Source organism: Rhinopithecus bieti, unplaced genomic scaffold (genome assembly GCF_001698545.2).
Source record: "Rhinopithecus bieti isolate Rb0 unplaced genomic scaffold, ASM169854v2 scaffold_41913, whole genome shotgun sequence".
Taxonomy (NCBI): Eukaryota; Metazoa; Chordata; class Mammalia; order Primates; family Cercopithecidae; genus Rhinopithecus; species Rhinopithecus bieti.
In genome coordinates, this window is record NW_016818964.1 from 8,281,810 (window position 1) to 8,304,217 (window position 22,408).

Consider the following 22,408-nt stretch of genomic DNA (forward strand, 5'->3'; position numbering starts at 1 on the left):
TGTCAGACCTGGAGCCCACCCACTCCAGCCTGCCCACCTGAGGCTGCCTGTTTGGGAAGGATGGGTGGGGTGGCTGTGGGTAGGAAGCCCCTTTCTGGGCTGTGCTCAGGGGAGCTGCTCTCACCCTGCTTCCTGCTCCCAAAGAGCTTTTGGGCCCTCAAATGTGCCTTCTGCTGCATCACTTATGTGTCTATAAGGCACAAACAGAGCACCTCCGGTGTGCCAGACACAGTTCTGTGCCCCATCAGGAAGGCAACAACTAAAGGGGAGTGAGGGCTGGGGGTGGGGGTAGAGGCAGGCGCTGAAGAGGGGGTGCCCTCTGTCCCGACCTGGCCAGCCTGCCCTAGTGACCACTTGGACCACCAGACTCAGGGCCCCAGGCGGATTCATACGGAATGCCCTGGGAAGAAGTCCCCTTAGAGGGGCCACCTGGTGCGACTCTGGACCTGTGTCTTAGTGCTCGGTGCAGGGACGGGTGGGCGCCTGCAAGGCTCCTCCTTCCTCAACACCCTCCAGGATGCCCAACAGGTGAGCATGGGCCCTTGGCACCATGTAGCACAGCACAGCTCAGCTCGGCTGGATAGCCAGGTGCGGCCAGGGTCCAGGACCACAGTGGACAGCAACGCAGCCACGCCCCCCTCCCAAATTTAGGTCATGCCAATGACTGTGTCTGACTTAGGAGACACTGTGGGGCTCAGGGAGAGAACCCCAACACAGGCCTCCCCGGCCCTGACTCTCCTGGGTCCGGTGCCCTCCTGCTTCTGGCCTGTGGGGGCTCCAGGCGATCTGTCACAAGAGGCCAGTTTTACCCAGCTGAAGAGCTTGAAGGTGCCATCTGCAGGGAGGGGCCTATGTCCACCCTCAGAGTAATGGGAACCTGGGCAGGAAAACGCCACAGGAGCCCAGGCCCCGTGCAGCTCCTGCAGGCGCTAACAACGCCTCTGCCCTGAGCTTGTGCTGAGATGGTCTCCAGATCCCCGTGGTCACTGTGCAGTCCCCAGGCTGGGACGGAGTCCAGGTTGGAGGACAGGAAGCTGGAGAGAGCTCCTTCCGGTTCACATTTCCCGCCAATCCCACTCTTACAGATGAGCCACCATCCCAGGGGCTACGGAGGAGAGAGGTGAGACCCGGGGGCAAGGCCAGAGCCCAGTGACCACCCCATCCCCAAGACCTGGTGACTCCCTCCAGGAAGAGGAAGCACTGTGGGAGCTCCCAGGGTTGGTCAGTGATGCGTAATCCATGGTCTGGGTGCTGAATAATAAACCCAGGGCCTGAGCGGCCTGTCAGGCTGACACCTTCACCCAGGAAGTGCTGGAAGACGGTGCACCCTCAGCTGGCTGGGCTGGGGGACCCACCTGGAAGCAGAGACTCAAATGCATGACTTGGGGAGACCATTCCCCCACCAGGGGCCCCAGCAGCTCCAGGGGCAGCTGGGGCCACAGACTAGCCTGGACTCCACTGTCCTGCTCCAGACTAAAGCCCACCGAGATTCAGCTGTCATCCATCTCGGAGGATCCTCAGAGGGAGAACACAGAGAAAGCGGGGAGGATGCAGAAAAGGGCAGGGGACAGGGCTATGCAGCACAGCGCAGTAGCCTCCGCAGAAGACAGGCCGCAACCTGACCCCACGGGAACCACATCAGAGTTGTTCCCATGAGGGCAAGTGGCTTTGTGTCCACAAGTCAGTCAGTCATGCCTGTGGGCTGCTCTGGAAGAGGGTGCAAACTTGGCACTGTGTAATGACATTGTTAGTTTACCTTTTGTCTGCGTGGCTGGACAGGTGTGGTTCACCTCCCAGGTCAAGCCCAGGGCTGGCACACAGTTGGTCACTGGTTCTCAAATGGGGGTGACTCTGCCCCTAGAGGACAACTCGCAGTGTCTACAGACACTTTGTAGTGTCGGCTTGGGCATGGGGTGGAAGACCCCGGAGGGTAATGCAGGGCAGGTATTCTGGGGCGGGCAGTCTCAGGACAGGGGGAAGGGGGCAGAGATGAGACCATGTGGAGGCCTGAGAGCCAGCAGGAGAGTGGCCGGTGCCTAAAGGGCCTGGCTCCACGGGTCTCGAGGCTGGGCACAGGTGGGAGCTCAGTTCACCCAGCAGCTCCCCAGTCCCAGGCCCTGTCCAGCAGGGATCTGGCTGCAGCCCAGGGCGCCTGGCATGGTGACTCATGCTGGCCCTCAGAACTGTGCAACCCATGCAGAGCCCTCAGCGCAGTACCCACCCAGCTCAGCAGCCCTGAAGGCTTCCCTCAAGGACCTAGGCACCAGGAGCCACAGCTGGGTGGGCATGTGGGCCCTGGCCTCATCTGCAGTAACTCATGTAGACTTGCAAGCCTCTCCTCCCTCCATGCACTGCAAGTGTCTCGCTTCAAAGTGGGGATTAGCACCAGACCTGCCGCCCTCCAGAGGTGGGAGGATCCCAGGCACCTGGGCAAGGTGCATGACAAGGGGCTCGCACCATGGAGAGCCCTCAGGAGGCAGTCACTGCATGACTCTCTTGCTATTATTTTGCAAAGCTGGAAGTTCTGCCAGTAATGCCAGCTCGAAGAGAGGGCAGATCCCAAGAAGACTCCAAAGGTAGGGCCAGCGCAGCCTGGGAAGGAAGTGCTCCCAGGAAAGAACGGGAGGGTGCCGGGGACTGGGGGACAGAGCACACAGCAGCGCACAGCACTCAAAGCAGCCTCCCAACCCCCACAAACACCACTGCAAACACGCCTCCCACCAGGCAGCTCTACCTGAAGCCAGCTTCTCGGGCGGCCATAGGGGCGGGGCAGCTAGAAGGAAGGAGAAGAGTGTCACCCAGTAAATGCCAACCACGCCCATCACTCTGCCCAGTGCCTTCCCTGGACACCTATCAGCCCAAAGCCACCAGGACCTCAGCTGAGCCGTAGTGGTTTTCTCACACCGAAGGCCAGGGCTGAGGCTCGCCAAGGCAACTCCAGGAGCTCCATGTCTTCAGAAACTCCAGATTCACAAGGACTCACTGAGTACCTGCCATGTGCCCGGCACTGGGTCCCTAGGAGCGCCCACCACCCCCCAGAGCCCACCCCAAAACTCACACCAGGGTGAAGCCACCCCAAGTGCCCTGCTACGCTCCCAGGGAAAAGCAACCGTTTGAGAGGCTCTGGGATGGGGTGCCCCAGCCTAGGGGCACCTCAAGATCCCAGCAGCTCAGAGAGGCCAGGTGGGGGTGCATGCCCTATCTGGCCCCTGTTCTAGCCCAAGGCGAAGATGGCCTGCAAGGTCGCCCACAGGAGCTACACAGTCACACCAACTGGATCTACTTTCTTTTTCTGCTTTCATTTTGAAAGAACTCATTTGTAGGGGAAACAACACCCACTGGGGCGTGTTAGGGGGGCAGGGGGAGGGAAAGCACAGGAAGAATAGTTAATGCATGCTGGGCTTAATACCTAGGCCATGGGTTGATCTGTGCAGCAAACCACCATGGCACACGTTTACTTATGTAACAAACCTGCCTGTCCCGCACATGTACGCCAGAACTTACGATAAAAGTTGATAGGAAAAAAAGGTAAAAAAAACAAAGGGGCTGCCACTTCAGCTGGGGGTCCAGAGACATCTTCCCAATCTGCACTCAGATCAGGCGGTAGAGATGAAGGGTGCGGCCATGTGTGGCTGATGGCACTTACCCGTGGCTGGCACTGCTCTTCCCCTGGTCCCCATGTCATTTCACACCCGAAATTCCGTATTTCAGACTCAGGTGTATGCACCATTCAGGGCCATTTGGCCTGTGACTGATGAGGTAACAGGCAGACCAGGTCTTGTCCACCACGACGACCATCCCTCCTTTCTCAGGTCCTCTGCAGGCCCATGACTTGTTCTAGTGAGGTGAGTGAGGGACAGGCCTGTGGGAGGCTTTGAGGTGTGTAGTGTTTTTGTTTGTTTCTTTGTTTGTTTGAGACGGAGTCTCACTCTGTCACCCAGGCCGGAGTGCAGTGCTGCAATCTCGGCTCACTGCAACCTCTGCCTCTAGGTTTCAAGTAATTCTCCTGCCTCAGCCTCCCAAATAGCTGGGATTACAGGCGCCGGCCACTACACCAGCTAATTTTTGTATTTTTTTAATAGAGACAAGGTTTTACCATGTTTGCCAGGCTAGTCTCAAACTCCTGATCTCAGGTGATCTGCCTGCCTTGGCCTCCCAAAGCGCTGGGATTACAGGCGTGAGCCACTGCGCCCAGCTGAGGGGTGCAGATTTGCAAAACCTAAATCCTACCTTGGCTGAGTAAGCCAGAGCAGCTCCTCAACTTTCTGGGCCTCTGTTTGTCTGCACATAAACTGGCGTCAGGCGGAGGCAGAGGCTACGGCTAGCCCACGGCGGACAGGAAAGATCACAGTGGCTAACCCGCCGCCCTTACCACGGACCACCCGACTCCCAGTCCTTTCCACAATTTGCCTTTTCATTCTCTGAACAATGTATGTGTCAGACACCATTAGTGTCCCCATTGTGCAGAGGGGGAAACTGAGGTGCAGAGAGGTTAAGTGACCTGTCCGGTGCCACTCTGCTGGCAGGTGGCACCAGTGAGACTTGAACCAGGCCCTCTGGCACTGGCATCCTGCACTTGGCCTGTCAGCCCTGGTGACTCTCCCCCAGCATCTGGCTCACGGTGGACACTCCTTACACTGCTGGTTCTAGGGCACGGAGGTGGAATTTCCCGTCTCCATTCTGCCCACGTTGCGAGACTGACCATCTGTTCATTGGCTGGAAGGCTGGAAACAGGGGGTTTCCTTTTCTGGGCAATGTACAGGCTGGACTGACTCTGAGGTTCGACTAAGGAAGCGTTTAATGTCCTCCAGAGACCCAGAGACTATACTGCCTATAACGGAGGTGACAGGGGCAAGGCAGCCAACCCAAGACACCAAACACGCAGAGCAGGGAAGGGCTCGGAGCCTGCTACCAAGGCATGGACACGCTGACCAACAGATAAGCCCACGTGGACCACCGCGAGGCCAGCATCTCCGGCGGAACCCGGGCTCTGGACAGCCCATCCTCCTTGGGCCACAGAACTGAAGCGCTGGCCGTGGGTTGAGACAGTAGCAGATTGATCCCCTTGCCCCCCGCCTGGATGGGCTCAGAATTCAAAGGACAAAGAGCAACGGTTCCCTCAGGGATGGGCCAGGCCCAAGGGGCAGCAGAGGGCACATGGTCAGCCAGACCTCGAAAGATCCCAGGCCCTTGGGACCGCCTGGGGTGCTTCCCAGGGGCCACATCACGCTGCGCTGGGCATGACCATCACCCCTGTCTCCCAGGTGAGGACACTGAGGCTCTGGGAGAGAGAGGATTTCACCTGAAGCCACACAGCAGGTGAGCGCTGGGGCGGGGGCTACTGGAGTTTACAGGGAGAAGAGCCTGTCTACAAGCCGAGGAGAGAGGCCTCAGAAGGAGCCAGCCCTGCTGACGCCTTGATCTCAGACTCCCAACCTCCAGGACTGTGAGGAAATAAATTTCTGTGGTTTAAGTCCCCCAGTCTGTGCAACTCTGTTATGGCAGGCCTACCAGACGAATACAACATCCATGTCAGGAAATCCACCTTCATCCAGACCTCAGTTTCCCCATCTGTGCCTGGTGTGAATTCTGGGTCTCTTTCAGCAGCCCTTTGGTACGTGGCAGGCCAGGGGAGAGGTGGGCACGGGGGCGGGGGGAGAGGGCGGGAGGAGGGGGCGCTGGGGGCCCTTCAGTCACCAGCCCAGACCCCAGCCTCGCTCCCCAAGCTGGCCCTCTGGTCTAGGGAGAGAGAATATTAGGAGAGCTCCTTGCTCTTTTGTAAAGCTGGCTTTTTTTGGCGCACAACGGAGGCTTCATTTATCAGCCCAGCAGGGGAGTTAACGAGAGGCCCCAGCGTCAATTACAGCCGCCCCCAGCCCAGCCGGGCTGGGCACAGAGAAGCCACAGGAAAAATAATAACGCACACGGAGTCTTGAGATGAATCATCGTGGAGGAAGCAGCTGTGTTGATGAAATTTTAAAGCCAACATGAGAAAGAAAATACGAACAGCAATACAGTAATTGAGTCTGTGAACATGCTGGCACATTTTTAATTAAAGCTATTTTGGAGTTAAATAGAGGCCACGGGTGGGGGGAGGTGGGACCGTGGGGAGTGGGAATCCGGGGAGGCTCCCTACCCTCCCACGCAAACCCCAAAGCCACATCACCTTATGATATTCCAGAGAAGAGCATTCCTCTGCCCTGCTTTTCACCAACAGGAAGAGTCCCTGCTTTGCGCAGAGGTGGGGGTTTCTGTACAACTTGATTTCCCTGACAAGATTTAAATGCCAGAATCACAGAATCTCACGAGCCAGAGTCCGTGAGGCTTAGGACAGCATCTCATTCAAGGCTGCGATCTTTCTTCAAGATTTCCGGCCGGGCGCGGTGGCTTACGCCTGTAATCCCAGCACTTTAGGAGGTCGAGGCGGGCGAATCACGAGGTCAGGAGATCGAGACCATCCTGGCTAACATGGTGAAACCCCGTCTCTACTAAAAATACAAAAAATTAGCCAGGCATGATGGTGGGCACCTGTTGTCCCAGCTACCGGGAGGCTGAGCCAGGAGAACAGCGTGAACCCGGCAGGTGGAGCTTGCGGTGAGCTGAGACTGCGCCACTACACTCCAGCCTGGGCGATGGAGCGAGACTCCGTCTCAAAAAAAAAAGATTTCCAAACATGGTCACCCAGTCATCTCTTGATTATCTCCAAAGATGGTAACCTCACTACCTGCTGAAGCCCTCTCTTGGTTAAGTGGTACATGCAAGAAGTCTGAGCAAGAAGAGCCTCCCCTCTTGGCCATGGAGACTGGACAGGGATCAGCCACAGGATCCCCAAGGCACATCCACCCAGTTCAACCATGCTGAGCACTGGAGACACAGATGTGGCCACTCAGGCCCTGCAGCCCTGTCCTGGAGAAGATGACAGTCCCACAGGGGTGAGGGCCAGGATCCACAAGGATAGGTCATGACACCCTATCAGCAAAGGTGGACAGCCCACGGACTGAGAGAGCTCAGGGCAAGCACCAGGCCTCCTATGGGTAGTCAGGGAGGGCTGCAGACAGGAGGCCAGGAGAACAGAGACTAAGTAAACCCTATCTTCCTGGTGCCTCCCTGAGAACGGGGCCACCACTGTCCTCGCGGGCAGGGCCCTGCCACAAGCTCTCTTCACCTCCCCTATCCTCCAGGGGCCTCTCTGTGCATGTGGGTCCTGCAGGCTGGACAAGGTGGTGGTCAAGCAGGAACAAGGGTGAGACTGGCCTGCCAGCTCCCTGAGGGCAGGCCTCTGCCTGGCCAGCCCTGCATCCCCAGGGCCACGTAGGTGGTCAGTTACACACGAAGTGAATGAGTGCCCACTTCTCAGTCGAGCAGAGGCCTGGGAGAGAAAGTGGCCTAAGGATCCCCATACAGCTGGTGCCATGGATGCTGCCCCAGGAATCCAAAGGCGGGCTTGGGACCCACTGCTGCCGAGAGCCAGGCCCTCCCTCACCCTGCCTCTTTGTCTCTCTCTCCTGCATGGCTCAGAACAGCAGTGCCCTCCTCCATGGCCAGCAGGAACCCTGCCCATGATCCCAGCTCCTCTAGTTCTTCCTTTTTTCTTTTCTTTTTTTTTTTTTTTTTTTTTTTTTTTTTGAGACAGAGTCTCGCTCTGCCGCCCAGGCTGGAGTGCAGTGGCCGGATCTCAGCTCACTGCAAGCTCCGCCTCCCAGGTTTATGCCATTCTCCTGCCTCAGCCTCCTGAGTAGCTGGGACTACAGGCGCCCGCCACCGCGCCCAGCTAGTTTTTTGTACTTTTTAGTAGAGACGGGGTTTCACCATGTTAGCCAGGATGGTCTCAATCTCCCAACCTCGTGATCCGCCCGTCTCGGCCTCCCAAAGTGCTGGGATTACAGGCTTGAGCCACTGCGCCCGGCCCTTTTTTCTTTTTTGAGGTGGAGTCTCACTGTTTCCCAGGCTGGAGTGCAATGGCGCAATCTCGGCTCACTGCAACTTCCGCCTCCCCGGTTCAAGCGATTCTCCTGCCTCAGTCTCCCAAGTAACTGGGATTACAGGCATGTGACACCATACAAGGCTAATTTTTGTATTTTTAGTAAAGACGGGGTTTCACTGTGTTGCCCAGGCTGGTCTCAAATTTCTGACCTCAAGCGATCTGCCCACCTCAACCTCCCAAAGTGCTGGCTTTACAGGTGTGAGCCACCACACCCAGCCGTGGCTCCTCTGGTTCTGCTGATGCAGTGGCCTCTGGGGATGCCACCAGCTCCTGGAGCCTTAGTTATGAGGTTCAGGGGCCTCCACTGCAGCACGGGGACAGGGTGAGGAGACCATGCAAGCACCAGGGGCCAAGGCCCCAGCAGCATACATCTGCCCTCTTTCACGGTGCTGGGTATGGCCCTGACACCACTTGCTGGGAGCCCCGGGGCAAGACCTTTGCCTGCTGCAGAGTCCATGCTGAGAAAGCACCTAGGGATGGGTAGGTGCCCTCCTGCCACACCACACAGAGATACAAGCTCCTTCAGCCACCACTCCAGCAGCATGGCTTGACTGGGCATCATTTGGGGAGAAAGCAAATTTCTGCTAAGGAAACGAAACATTTTGAACCCTTTTTGCACTGATGATGTCTGAGTTCCGCACCCTGGTTGTATGTAACAACAAGCAGGCAACAGCAGGTTTCTGCGCCTAAATTCCAGTCCAACTGCCTGCAGCCAGCAAGCCTGCGTCCAGGCAAGGGCCAGCAGCTCCCCAGTCATCAGGATCTGATGTTGGTGCCCTATAGGCCTGGCCCACGGATGAGGATGTGAACAGAGCCCTGCTGCTACCCCCAGGGAGCAGGTGGCAGCAGGCCTGGGGAGGGAGAGAGCCCTGGGCAGAGCCAGCCACTCCATCCTTGGGGCTCAAGGCTGAAGCTCCCATCCACCTCCACCTGTGCACAGGTGGGTGCAGGGCAGGCAGACACAACTTATGGTGGAGGGCCCCCTGTGAGACCAGAAGCACCCCAGGAAGGAAGGCAGGAAGAAGGGCTGCTCCTCCACAGCCCACTTGGGTGCAGGTTTTCTGCAAGTGCATGCTCAGGAACTGGGGTGTATTTTTCCAGTGGGACACCGTGGCCTGCAGGGGCCAAGAGGTCAGGCACACTCCTGTCCTTGTGGAAACAGGACCATGAGCTGCTCTCTGGTGGACTGCGGAACACACTTCTCATAGAAATAACACTGCAGAGCCGGGCGCAGTGGTTCACGCCTGTAATCCCAGCACTTTGGGAGACTGAGGCGGGAGGATCACCTGAGGTCGGGAGTTCGAGACCAGCCTGACCAACATGGTGAAACCCCTGTCTCTACTAAAAATACAAAATTAGCTGGGCGTGGTGGCGCATGCCTGTAACCCCAGCTACTTGGGAGGCTGAGGCAGGAGAATCACTTGAACCTGGAACACAGAGGTTGCGGTGAGCTGAGATCACACCATTGTACTCCAGCCTGAGCAACAAGAGCGAAATTCTGTCTCAAAAAAAACAAACAAACAAAGAAGAACACTGCAAACAGCATCCCAAATTCAGAGCTGGGGCTTCCAACCCACTTCTCCACAGGAACAATGAGACAAAGAAACTCCAGATCAGGGCAGACGCATCAGGTCACTGACCCGGGAACCCGAGCTTCAGCCACCAGAGCATGGTCCTGGCCCTCACTCTGCAGAGCAGCAGCCCCCTGCCACCGCCCAGAGGCAGGACTCCCTCTCCTACACACTGCATGGGGACTTTCTCCAAAGCAAAGGTCCCTGAGCCACGACCTTCTCCTGGTGTCACTTCTGCCTGCAGCTCCCACACACCCTCCTTAGCAACCACAATGGCCCCACCAGGCCTGCAATGGAAGGCTTGCGTCTAGGGAGCCCTGCTCCACAGACAGGTGAGACCCCAGCCCCTCCTGCCCTCACCAGCCCTGGGAAGCCAGCATGGCCTGTGGCCAAAGCCCTTCGCCACAGGGCACCTGACAGCAAGGCATGAAATTACAAAAGCCAGCCTTGCCATTCAGAGCTTGGCTATGCACTTGCACGTGTATGTTGCGGGGAGGGGGCGGGTGGAAGCGGGGTGGAGGAGAGTTCGCAAGAGGCCAAATGGGGAACATGTACTCTGCTAGTCCCACCAAGCCCTGGGAACCTACCCCACGGCCCATGCAGGGGTAAGACGAGGGGATGACCTCAGTGGGAGCTGTGCTCCCTGCAGGGCCCGTGAGCCTCCCAGCAGCTACCCAGTGGGCAGAGAGGGTGCCATGGAATTCCTGAGCTGGGCACTGGGCACCAAGCCTGGCTGGTCACCTAGCAACGGGGCCAGGCAGTTGAGCCATCCCTGTGGTTGGTTCCCAGAGAAACGCTTTGGGTATCCCAGGCTGACCGCTCACGGCCCAGTGGGAAGAGCAGGAAGAGGGAGACTGGGATGAAGCCAGGGATGCGCACGAGGACTTGGAGGCTGGGGGAGTGAGCAGCTTGAGGGGCCGCCAAGCCAGCTCGCCCCCAACACCCAATCGAGACTGCCCACAGCTTCCTCTTGGCAGCCCCCATGCCTGCCCCACCCGCAGCAGGGAAAGCCCTTGTCCTGGCAGTCACACGTCCCCTCCAAGCTCCAGCCACACTCAAGACACACAGCCCCTTATCCAACCCCACCTACCCCCTGCAGCCGACCCCTCCCACACTGTGCCCCTGCTGCCCAGCTCTGCACAGGGTAGCAGCCTCATCTGTCTGTGGGTGAGGCCGGGCCCAGGAGGGAGGAGGGGACCCCAGCTCAGGGAGGAAGTGGCCAGTAAGTCCAGCATGGCAGAGGCAGGGAGGCTTCTATGTAAGTCTGCCCCATCTCCTGCCTGGATCTGCCCGTCTGCCAGAGGAGTGAAGCAGCCCATGTCTTCACCAACTGGCTGTTGTCCACCCTCTCAGGCCCTGGGCCAGCCCCAAGGAGCTCGCATACCGGGCAGTCAGCATGGAGGGATGGGTGGAGGGAAGCCCAGAGGTGTGGGAGCCAGGGTTAGGTCCCTCGCCCCACTTTCCAGGAGGTGACGGGTGGCAGTGGGAGAAGGTCGGGGGAGGGCATGGGTCCCAAGGGGAAGGGTGCCCTGGGTGAGCTGGAGGGGTGGGCGCTGGGTCGCGGTCCTCAAGGCAGCACCACCCACAGCCGGCCTACCTGTGCAAGGAGCTTGTCACCCTCCAGCAGCCTCACTTTGCTCTCCAGTTGCCTGATGTAGGTGGATGAGGGATCTGGAAGGACACAAGAGGAAGGGGGACATTAGCCTCCAGCAGACTCCGTCTCCAGTGCAACCACAATGGCCCCACGAGGCCTGCAATGGAAGGCTTGTGTCTAGGGAGCCCTGCTCCACAGACAGGTGAGACCCCAGCCCCTCCTGCCCTCACCAGCCCTGGGAAGCCAGCATGGCCTGTGGCCAAAGCCCTTCGCCACAGGGCACCTGACAGCAAGGCATGAAATTACAAAAGTCAACTGGCCCCAGGCCTGGCATGGAAGGTTTGGGTCTGAGGAGTCCCACCCTAGAGCCAGGTGAGACCCCAGCATCCCCTGCCCTCATCTGCCCTCCGGAAACAGCATGGCCTGTGGCCAAAGCCTTCCTGCCATAGAGCACCTGACACCAAGGCATGACACACAGAGGCCAGCCTTGCAGGACCACCCGCCACCCTCGCTGTAGGCCTCTGAGCTGTTGTCAGGACCTTCAGGACCTGTGGAAAGGTGAGGGGCGGGTGGCCTCGCCAGCCTGCGCTGGAGCAATTCCTTCAGCTTCCAAGATGCTGCAGGCTCAAATGGAGCTCTCATAAACACAGCCAGGTCACAGCCCACCCCAGGGTCGCGGTCCAGGGAGCACCCCCACACACAGTGGGGAAACAGTCTCCTGAACTTGCCAAGTCAGCATCTGGGATCCTTCACGTCACCCAGGAACTTCTCAAAGGAGATGCGTGCCTGCAGCATAGGCTGCAGGTGAGCAGCCACCTTCCCCATACGACAGTCAGGAACCCTGTGGAACCGCCCGGTCACGTGTCCCCAGTTTCTGACCTCAGGCCAAGGGAGCCCAATCTGTGCAGACCTCTGGTGCAGGGTGAAATTCACCCACCCTCACCACTGACCCTGCTTTCCAGTCACATCAGGAAAACACAAAAATATCCCATCCCCACCCCCACACCCAACCATCCCACATCCCTGGTCCTGCCTCCCCCCAGGCTGGGAGTCAGCTCAGCCCCCAGGATGCCCAGAGCAAACCCTCAGGGCAGAGGGCTGGGGGAAGGGAGGAGAGGCAGGAACGGGACAGACACAGAACACCGGCCGGGGGACCACCCAGTGACAGCAGGTTTGGAAGGAGGCAAGGGAGCGGCAAGGCTGTCCCAAGCACCCCTGTGGGCCACGAAGTCACCTGGTAAGGGATGGGCTATTAACACCTCTCCCCAGAGATCACCTGGCCCAGATAGATGCCAGCCCAGACGCCATCCACCCCGATGGCTGTCCACCCACTGGCCCACCCAACAGCAGGACGCAGGGTCTTCCCAGGTTCGTGCCGTTGAACCTCGATTGCAGAAGCAGAGACATCAGCCCCTTTGACCACACACAGCCAGCTGTCTAGTCCCCATCACCACCTCAGGGCTGGGGATGGAATCCACAGGCTGTTAACATGCCTGGGGGTGCCAGGGCTTGGGTGCTGCTGGGGACAAGCCAGGACCACCATGCCAACCACAGGACCAATGAAGCATCTGTCCACCCCCAGCATGCCAATAACAGGATGCCTGGGAGCCCCCTACTCAGCCCTGGACCAGGCCCAGGGCCCAGCAGAGCCACTGGCCCAGCCACAGGCAGGAGCGGGTACTGGAGCCCCGCCCGGACACACTCACTGCTGGGGAAGAGTGCAAAACAGCCTCCCCTCCTCCTGCAGCCCAGTCACCTCCCAGGAATGTGGGGCCTTCTAGAGAGGAGAGAAGGGCGGCTCCCCATCCAGGCCCAGCCTCCCCGCCCTGCCAGGCAGGCCACCCCTGCCCTCAGGATGACCTCGGGGGCTCACACCTCACCAGCCCTGATCCCTCCTTCCCTGGCCTCAGTTTACTCATCACTCTGTCAACCCTGACAAGCAGTTCCCATGCCCACCCCAAGCAAAGAGGTGTGATGGCAAGAGGCCTCAGCATTCAGGCTGTGCTGGGTCCCTCTGAGCACGGAAAGATGGGGTGCAGCCTAGGCTCCCCAAACATTCATGTCCTATACCCCACTAACAGGAGGGCTCCCTGGAACACAGTCCCGGGAAGCAGTGACCAAGTAAACTGCAGAGACCCTTCCAGCTCCCTCACTCTGATAGAGCTAGGACAAGAACGCTCCAAAGACTACAGACCCACGTGTGGTCTCCTTCTGGGTGCAGTCGGGTGGGGGGAGCCCGCTGTCCCATGTGGGACATGTGGTGTCCCCTGCATGTGGTGCCTTGCAAAGGACAAGCAGCCACCATCCTCATTTTCCAGGTGCAGAGGCCACGAGGAACAAAGTGTTCCCACCACCAGCAGGTGAGCCTTCCAGCCCCTCTCCCCACCACCCAGGCCCACCCCACAGGTCAGTCTTTGGGACCCAGTGTTTCTGGCCGCCTTAGGCAGAGCTGACAGCCTCAGCCTTGCAAAGAAGCTGGCAGAGACTCAGAAAGAAGATGCCATTCCCAGTCACACCGCTCTCCCGAGGCTCTCTGCAGTGCAATCCTCGGCACAGCCACAGGGCCCCTGCTCACCACAGCACCCCCATGGGACAGTGCTCCCGGGGGCAGCCCTGAGCCAGAGGGAGGACCCAGCCACTGTGTGTGACCAACAGCCCAAGACGGGCACTAACTTGTCCTCTGCCCTTCACTGCCACAGAACCATTCAGGAGGTGGGTGCACTTTCAGCCGCCCGCCTCCTGCTGCTGGTTCCCACAGGGTGAGCAAGGAGCTAGCTCCCAGCACTTCCCTCTCAGTAAGCCCACAATCGGAGGAGGGGTGGGCTGAAATCCGAGTCCGCAGCTGCCCCATCAACCTCAGCACCCTCGCTGGGTGCCCCTGCTCCAGTCTGAGCAGTCCGCCCCCTCAGATACAACTGGGGTTTCACACCCACCTCCCAGGAAGGGTTAAAGACAGTGATCAGGCTGGCAGGTGGCATCAGGAGAAGGGACGCAGACAGGCCATCCCACAGGTCACCAGCAACGCCCCACCTGCCCATAGCCAGCACCTCACCTCAGGGCCCACAGGCCACCATCCCCCACACTGGGCCACCTGTAGGCACAGACAGGTGGCCACACACCCATGACCCCAGACCAAGGGGCTGCCCCTGACAAACCCATCTGTTCAGGTTTCCCTCAAACCCCAGGCAGCTATGCAGAACAACATACACTGCAGACCGCCGGGCTTTGTTGGGTTTTTATTTTAAATTTCAAAATAACAATATAACAGTCTTAAAACATATTTTAGACCATCCAGTAATTCCAATGGAATCTATCCCAAAGAAAGAATTAATTCCAGGCTGGGTGTGGTGGCTCATGCCTGTAATCCCAGCACTTTGGGAGGCTGAGGCAGGTGGATCACCTGAGGTCAGGAGTTCAAGACCAGCTTGACCAACATAGTGAAACCCCCATCTCTAATAAAAATATAAAATTAGCTGGGCGTGACAGCAGGCGCCTGTAATCCCAGCTACTCAGGAGGCTAAGGCAGGAGAATCACTTGAACCCAGGAGGCGGAGGTTGCAGTGAGCTGAGATCACATAACTGCACTCCAGCCTGGGTGACAGAGCGAGACTCCATCTCAAAAAAAAATTAATTCTAATTATGAAGAAAGCAGACTGTTAGAGTGGCCAAAACTGGAAATAACTATTTGTCCAACAACAGCTGAGGGTTCTACCCTGTCATCATTATAATGATGTTTAGAAAGAGTTTCTCTCCTAAACAGTATGGAAAACACTTAAAATGCCAGTGGAAAGAACTGGACACAAAATGACATGCACAATGGCTGCGACATTTAAAAACATCCACGCATTGACGTGAGTTCAGGAAGGAAGTCCGCAGAAATCCTGACTGTGCGGCTGCTCAGTTGAGGGAACCAGTGGGTTTTTATTTATTCACATCGTTTCTTGTTAATTTTCAAATAATCGACTTCTAATCTAGTTCTAAAATCCTTCTTTCAGAAGAAAAGAATGGCCAGGTGCAGTGGCTCATGCCTGTAATCCCAGCACTTTGGGAGGCCGAGGTGGGCAGATCACCTGGGGTCAGGAGTTCAAAACCAGCCTGGCCAACATGGTGAAACCCCGTCTCTACTAAAAATATAAAAATTTTCTGAGAATGGTGGTGGGCACCTGTAATGTCAGCCACTCGGAGGTTGAAGCAGGAGAATTGCTTGAACCCAGGAAGCAGAGGTTGCAGTGAGCCGATTGCGCCACTGCACTCCAGATGGGAGACAGAGCAAGACTCTGTCTTAAAAAAAAGAAAAGGGAGAACAGATTAAACTCTTGCACCTTCACATTACATGCATGGCCACCCACTGAAGCAACTGACATTTTAAACCCACCACCCTGACCCTCTCCCCACACTCAGCTCCCTGGAAGAGCTCTCCAGACTGCCAGGAGCCAGTGAGCCAGGCATCAGTCACCCTTGGGTCAGGAGTAGGCACTCTTCAGACAGGAAGAACAAGAGTGATCTGGGCACTCCCAGGTGGGGGCTGGAGAGCAGAAGACCCCGGGCAGGGCCAGCTCCTGGGGAGGACTATCCTTCCCGGCAAAACTCGTGATCCCACTGCGTGCCAAGCCCCAGCCTCTTGGAGATGAGCACGTAATTAAATTAATCCCAGGGTTTACAGTAATGAGCGCTGGAGCCACAGGGGAGGGGACATCATTTCCCAGATTGGCTGCCTGAGGGCAAAATGAGGGAGGTGACCCTGGGCTGGCCTGGCCAAGGGGTCCCCTTGGGTGCTCCCCTAACCCCTCTGGGGGCCATCGGACCAATTCTGGGGGATTCCCTATCCAGCTGCCAACCGGGGAGGAGGGTGTCTCTCTACAATGTTCTTGTGTCCAGGAGCCAGACCTGAGCCCTCCTCACCCCGCCCTCTTCCTGGATCCCTTGCTCCCATGAGGAGGAGGTGGGGGGAAGCTGTGCAGCACGGTAGGCAGGAGTCACACACCCTGCAGGTCTGCCAAGCCCTCCCCACTGGCGCTGCGCTGGCTCCATCCCAGGCACTCTGCGCTGGGTCCTGCCACTAGGACCAGGGCTCACTGGCCTTCTGGAAAGCTGTGAGGCAGGGGCTATGTGGTATTGCCCCTCCTGGCCTGGTTTTCACTCTGGCAAGATGATGTCACCTCCACCTCCCCTCCAGACGTTGCTGTGTCCAGACAGTAAGAACTAGGGGGCCAGAAGCCACGTCCCATCACCACCTCTGTGACCTTCCTTCCCTAGCTCAGCATTTGGCACAGTCAGCCCCCAGAAAAATGTCTGCAGCCCTAATAGGAACTCATCCCTGGAGGGACCTGTTCTCAGCTACCTCCCTGGCTCCGCCCCACCAGCTCCCACCAGCAGGAGTAGCTGTGATGAGCTCCTCAGGAGTGCTCAGCCATGCATGTGACACAGCACCCCACACCCCAAGCTGGGGAACCCCAGACAAGGAGCTGCTGAGGCTACAGGGGGCAAAGCATCCGGGGCTCTGGGCACACGCTCCTTGCATCTGACTCTGCGGTGCCTGACGCTCCTGTCTCACGCACACCTCCCCATGATCTTATATCTCAGGGTGGGTGCAGACTCAGAGAGGAGGAATCAACTTCACGTGGGTTACGTGGGAGGCAACCCCAGGAAGCCCAGGTAGAGGGGTAGAGAAGGGAGGCAGGGAAGGGAAGGAGCCAGTGGAAGGGGTGTCCACCCTGCCAGTGAGCTCTAGGGCTCAGTCACTCCACCTGTCCAATGGCTCACCAGAAGTATTAATGTCCCAGCACTGCCCAAGAGGAGAGCGGAGAGGAAGGGCTCCCAGGCAGAGCTGCAGGTGCCAGCAGGCAATACAGCCATGGGCTCAGAAGCAGTTAGTGCCTAGGGATCGGGGCTGGGTGTCAATAGTGTCTGCAACCACTCAGGAGAAAATATGGTTTATCCTCTCTCCAGAGAAGGTGGAGGCTGGGAGCAAGGGAGTTGCAGTGACACACAGGGACACATGGTGACACCTGGTGATACACAGAGCCGGACTCTCCAGCTGCTGCACACCCTTCCCAGGTCTGCCTCCCAGCCCCTCCCCCTGCGCAAGGCCCTACAGCATGGCTTCCCAGCCCTGGTCAATTTCTGCAAGGTCTGGGGCCAGGCAGGCTTGTGGCAGGTCATTAGCGGGAGACCTGGCCATTCCAAGCCGCGGGCCTCCATCAGGGCTCATGCCCAGCAACTCCATGAGCCCCACAGCTGGTGGTACCAAGAGCACTGGCTTAAGAGCCTGGAGCGTGGTTCTCCCTGGCCCTGCCCTGCCTGTGTTACTTGGTGCACCTTTGCACCTTGTTTCTGTACTTTGCGGGAGGTATGTGTTGGTTTAATGAGGCCCTTCCGCCCCATAGAGCCACCAGCTGTGGGGAGCTCCAAGCACCAGGGACACAGAGATGCAGATTCCAGAAAAACCCGTCCATAACTGCATTCATCTACCGAACAGCAATCGTGTGCCTTACACATATTAGTCCTCAACATTCCTCATGGTGAGGCAGGTGACCAGGCCTCCAGTGTACAGATGAAGAAACTGAGGGTCAAGGAGGCAAAGTGGCAGCCACAGACCCAGGGAGTGGTGGCCTGGAGGCTCCGGGAAGCAGCCGGCCTCCTCTTCCCAGGCAGTCCTCCCCACCCTCTGGCTCAGCACCACCCATCCTGGGCTGGAGACAACAGAAGGGCCACACTGGCCACACATCCTGCAGTGCCCTGTCCTAGCCAGCAGGCACTAGCCCTTGGCTGCTGCTTCATCCCGAGGTAGCCACTGCCCGCATGTCAGGCCCAGCAGGTCCTGCAGCTGCATGTTCCTGGCTGCTCTACACCTCCGATGCATGAGCACCTCCAGGTTTCCCCCAGCAAGGCCTGGGGCACTCTGCTTGTATGGGTTCACCAAAGAGCCCTGTGAGCTGAGCCAGCAGCGCCTGGGGATGGCCCCATCTTCTCGAGGGACTTGGGAGACAGCACAACTCCAGGCCTGCCTACTCCCTGGATCCCAGCATTCCAAAGGGTCACCAAAGGACTGAAATTCTTGTAGAGCAGAGAATCCTCTAATCTGAGACCCAAAAGGAGAGTTATCAATTTCATCACAGTCCAGGCTACCAGTGGGGTGGTGAGTTCCCCATAATAGGGGGAGAGAAAGCAGCGGCTGAACAGTCTTGGTTCGGGCAGGAGCCTCTGGAACAATGAAGGTTTCCAGTGTGGCACAGGAAGCTGCTTACCTACCCCAGTTCCAGAAGAGCCAACTCTGTTCCCCCAATCTCCGCAGGACCCTGCCAGGCAGAACCCCGTCTTACAAAGGAAAAAAAGGAATGCTCAGAGTAGATGAGTCTGCCCCAGGTCACAAAGCCAGCCACCCACAGGACCAGTAGAGGGTGGGGGCAGGGTCAGTACATTATTGGTCAAAGGCACATCCCTTCCTGTGAGGGACCCTTGGCCTAATGAAGGAGCTGCAAGAATAACCACATCTACTGCAAGGCAAAGAGTGGAGTAAGGAGGCGCAGCCCAGGAGAGAGGGGCAGAGAACAGGGGTGTGCTGACCAGGAGAAATCGGGGCCTCCTTCCTGAAGGAGGTGACACTCGAGCTGAGCACTGAAGAGCAAGCAGGACTCTGACAGACAGATTGTGAGGATGGGGAGACAAAAGGCACGTAAGAGCTGAGGACACACCCTGAACAAAGGCGGGGAGGTGGAGCCACAACAGGTCCAGGTACACCTGTGCTGTGCCCCTTAGTATCAGTGGCCATGCCAATCCCAGCTGACACCAGCTCCTGGAAGGCAACACAGCTCTAGGAGGGGCAGGCTGAATGTGAAATGGGTGTTATTTATGGATGAAGGCAAGAGGGCTGAGGGGGGCATTGGGTTCCTGTGAGGACAGCTTTTGGTGGTGGCTGCATGGAGTCAGGCAGGCCTCAGTGCCCACAGCCCAAAAATGGGCATGCTGGGTGTTGCAGGCCGAGGCAGCTGGCTGCAAGCTCAGCGATGCCTTCCAGTGCCCTGGGCATGGGAAAGAGTTCTCCCATCCACTTGGGGCATAGAGAAGAGAAGCATCTTTCCCATTCGCACACACACACTTTGCGGAGTGCTCACCATACGCCAGCACACACTGAGCACAGCCCATCACACCAGGCTGATGAGGGACATCCTGTCACTGCTACCACTGTGTTATTGACAAGGTGCCTGAGACTCAGAGATGTCAGGCAAGGCCAAGGTCACCCAGTGGGAACCTTGCAGGGCTGGGGTTTGAACCTGGGTCTGTCTACACCCAAGGCTCTCTCCATCTAACTCGCAGCTTCCACACCAACCCTGGGGTTCTGGCGCACTGACCCTGGGCCTCTCAAGACGTCATCACCATGGTTATCAGGAATGCTCGTTCTAAGCTTTGCCTGGCAAGGAGGCACAGCAACTTTTACCTACTCCCCCAGCAAAGAGATCGAGGTTCCAAGGGGCTCCATAACCACCCAGTCACAGAACTCATAAAAACAGGGCTAAATTTGAAGGGTGTGTGTGTGTGTGTGTGTGTGTGTGTGTGTGTGTGTGTTCCCACAACCAGGGCTCTTCCAGACAACCCACTGAGGCAGGGGATGGGGTTTGGGAAACAGCCTGACTCCCCTCCTCTCCCAGAGCAGAAATTCTCTTCGTGACGCAAGGCAACTTTCGGGGCCCAGGCTCCAGGGAGCATCACTCTGAACTCCATTATTCCTGACCCATCTCTCCTCCAGGACCTCGCCTCCAAGGGCACCAGATAAGCGCCCAGCCTCAGATGTGAAAAGACTTGATGTTAGTGAGGTTTTCAGTCTGAGCCAAAGACCCCACAGCCTCTGAGCCTCGCCAGGTCACACGTGGCCTGCAGGCTGGCACCAGCTTCTCCTGAGATCCACCTCCACGCCCGGAGATGTGGGATCATGGGAACCTAAAGTCCCACCTCGCGGATGCATGCAAAAACGGAGCTGCCACGACTAGAGCTCCACACCCTCCACCTCACACTCCCACAGCCGGATTAGAAATCAAACATGCCAAGGACAAGCTTCCCAGTACCTACAGGGGAAGAAAAGTAGCTAGAGAAGAGGAAAACAAATGGCTGCCCTAATGAGAATGACATCTCCTCGTGCTGGCCGGTCAGCCTTCCCCAGTGAGCGCATGCCTGTCCTCTCAGTGCCATCTGTCCCCCTCTTGGGCCACTCTGCTCTGGGCTGGGGACTCCCACACATCGGCTGCCTGCCTCTCCCCAGCTTCAGGGGCCACTGGGCACCCAGCATTTAATTCCAGGAAAAGCCATGAGGCTTCCCAAGACACTGAAATCTGGAGGGAGCAGCTGAATGGAAAGCCCCGCTCCAGCTCAGTTCATCTAGAATGTGCCCTACTTTGGATCTGCCCGGGAACCACCAGTGTTCTCAAACCAAAACTCAAACTCATTTCTCCATCCGCTGCTTGGAAAGCCTGACAAGCCAAATGAAAATTGTGTAATTGCTTCAAATATGGGGACAAGGGGAAAAGAATTCCTTCCCTGTGCCTTCAAGGCCTGCATGCATTGGAAATTGACCTGTGTGTGTGCAGCAGACAGTGAAGGTGCCGGCACTGTTAATGCCCATCACACTCCCCCACCAACCCCAACTTCACTGCTAAAGTTGGGAATCAGTGATAGATCCGGACTGTGTGCAGATGTCAGCTAGTCCTGCCTGGGAGCGACATCTCACCAGATAGCGGTCACACCACATTCAGCTTGCAGCTCCCAGCATCAGGCTGAAAGGTACACCCTCCTGGCTCCTTGGGGAGCTTTTAAAATCTGATCTCTTCCCCTGAGACTAACTGAACTGGACTCTCTAGGGGAGGGACCTGGGCATCAGTTTGCATTTTAAACGCCCTGCGGGTGATTCTAACACGCAGCTCTGTAGTCACTGTTCCAATCATCCAGCTCCCAGCCTCCATCTCCGAGGGACCCTGCACCCTCCTACCCCTGATTATTAATTAGTGGCTGAACTCTGAAGCAAATGCAACAAAAGCGAGAGGGATTATGATGCAACTAATCGCACAGGACTGAAGTCTGCATGGGGGGAGAATAAACAACCCTTACCGAGCCCTAGAATGCAGGTGCCAAGCTCCCCAGTAGCATAAAGGGGAGACCTTTGCTGGTTTCAGGAGAAAGTGCACGGGGGCTGCTTTCATCACTAGATGTCATCCAAATCTCTACCAAGTGCCAGGCTCTGTGGGAAGAGCTGGGGGGCCAGGATGATGCCCTCCCCCCACAGCTCTGCCCCGGAGACTGCTTTCCAACAGAGTCGGTAAGAACAGTGAGGGGGCATGGGAGAGGTGTGGAGGTGCAGCAGGTGGAGGCGGCTCGGGAAACAGGGAAATCCAGGCATGGCTGGGTCATCACAGCCAGCACTGGGAGAGCGGCTCAGGGAAGGCACTTGATTTGCGGTGAGCGGTGAGCAGCAGCGGTGGGAATCCAAGGCCCTGCAGCAAGAGAAGGAGGGGCTCTGGGCGGTTCCATCTGGCAGCAGCAACACATCTGGACTGCGTTTCACTGAGGCAATGAAAACAAGAATAAATCCTCACCAGCCAGGTGGTAGGATTCCTAGGACCATGGGAGTTCAGAGAAGACAGCTCTATGTGCACCAGACTCTACAGAAAAGATAACACAGCCACGTGGAGGGGCACGGGGAAGCCCAGAAGAGACCCACACACCTGGTGCGTGGCCGAGTGCCAGCGGGGAAAGAACAGAGTGCTTCATGAACAGGGATGCAGCAGCAAGCTGTCCACCCAGAAAACAGTAAAATTCCATCTCAGCCTCATACCATATACAGAAAAAGTTCCAGGAAGGTCAGAGAGTTCTATGTGAGAAAACTATTTTGACCAGGCACAGTGGCTCACGCCTGTAATCCCAGCACTTTGGGAGGCCAATGTGGGAGGATCGCTGGAGCCCAGGAGCTAGAGACCAGCCTGAGCAACATAGCGAGACCCCATTGGGATTTTTTTTTTTTTTTGAGACAGAGTCTCGCTCTGTCGCCCAGGCTGGAGAGCAGTGGTGCAATCTCAGCTCACTGCAAGCTCCGCCTCCCGGGTTCACACCATTCTCCTGCCTCAGCCTCCCGAGCAGCTGGGACTACAGGCGCCCGCCACCATGCCCGGCTAATTTTGTGTATTTTAGTAGAGACGGGGTTTCAACAAGTTAGCCAGGATGTTCTCTATCTCCTGACCTTGTGATCCGCCCACCTCAGCCTCCCGAAGTGCT

The 22,408-nt window shown here is 57.5% G+C and overlaps 1 protein-coding gene across 1 annotated transcript in view; it reads right to left on the minus strand.

The window, feature by feature from the left end:
• The window catches only part of CCDC85C (coiled-coil domain containing 85C), a gene marked incomplete at its 5' end in the record, with an annotated part of 93,266 nt that overhangs the window by 13,201 nt on the left and 57,657 nt on the right, over positions 1-22,408 (minus strand). Inside the window, 3 exon segments of the mRNA XM_017857871.1 lie at positions 4,111-4,128; positions 4,502-4,519; positions 11,153-11,226. Coding sequence (XP_017713360.1) covers positions 4,111-4,128; positions 4,502-4,519; positions 11,153-11,226 — 110 coding nt within the window.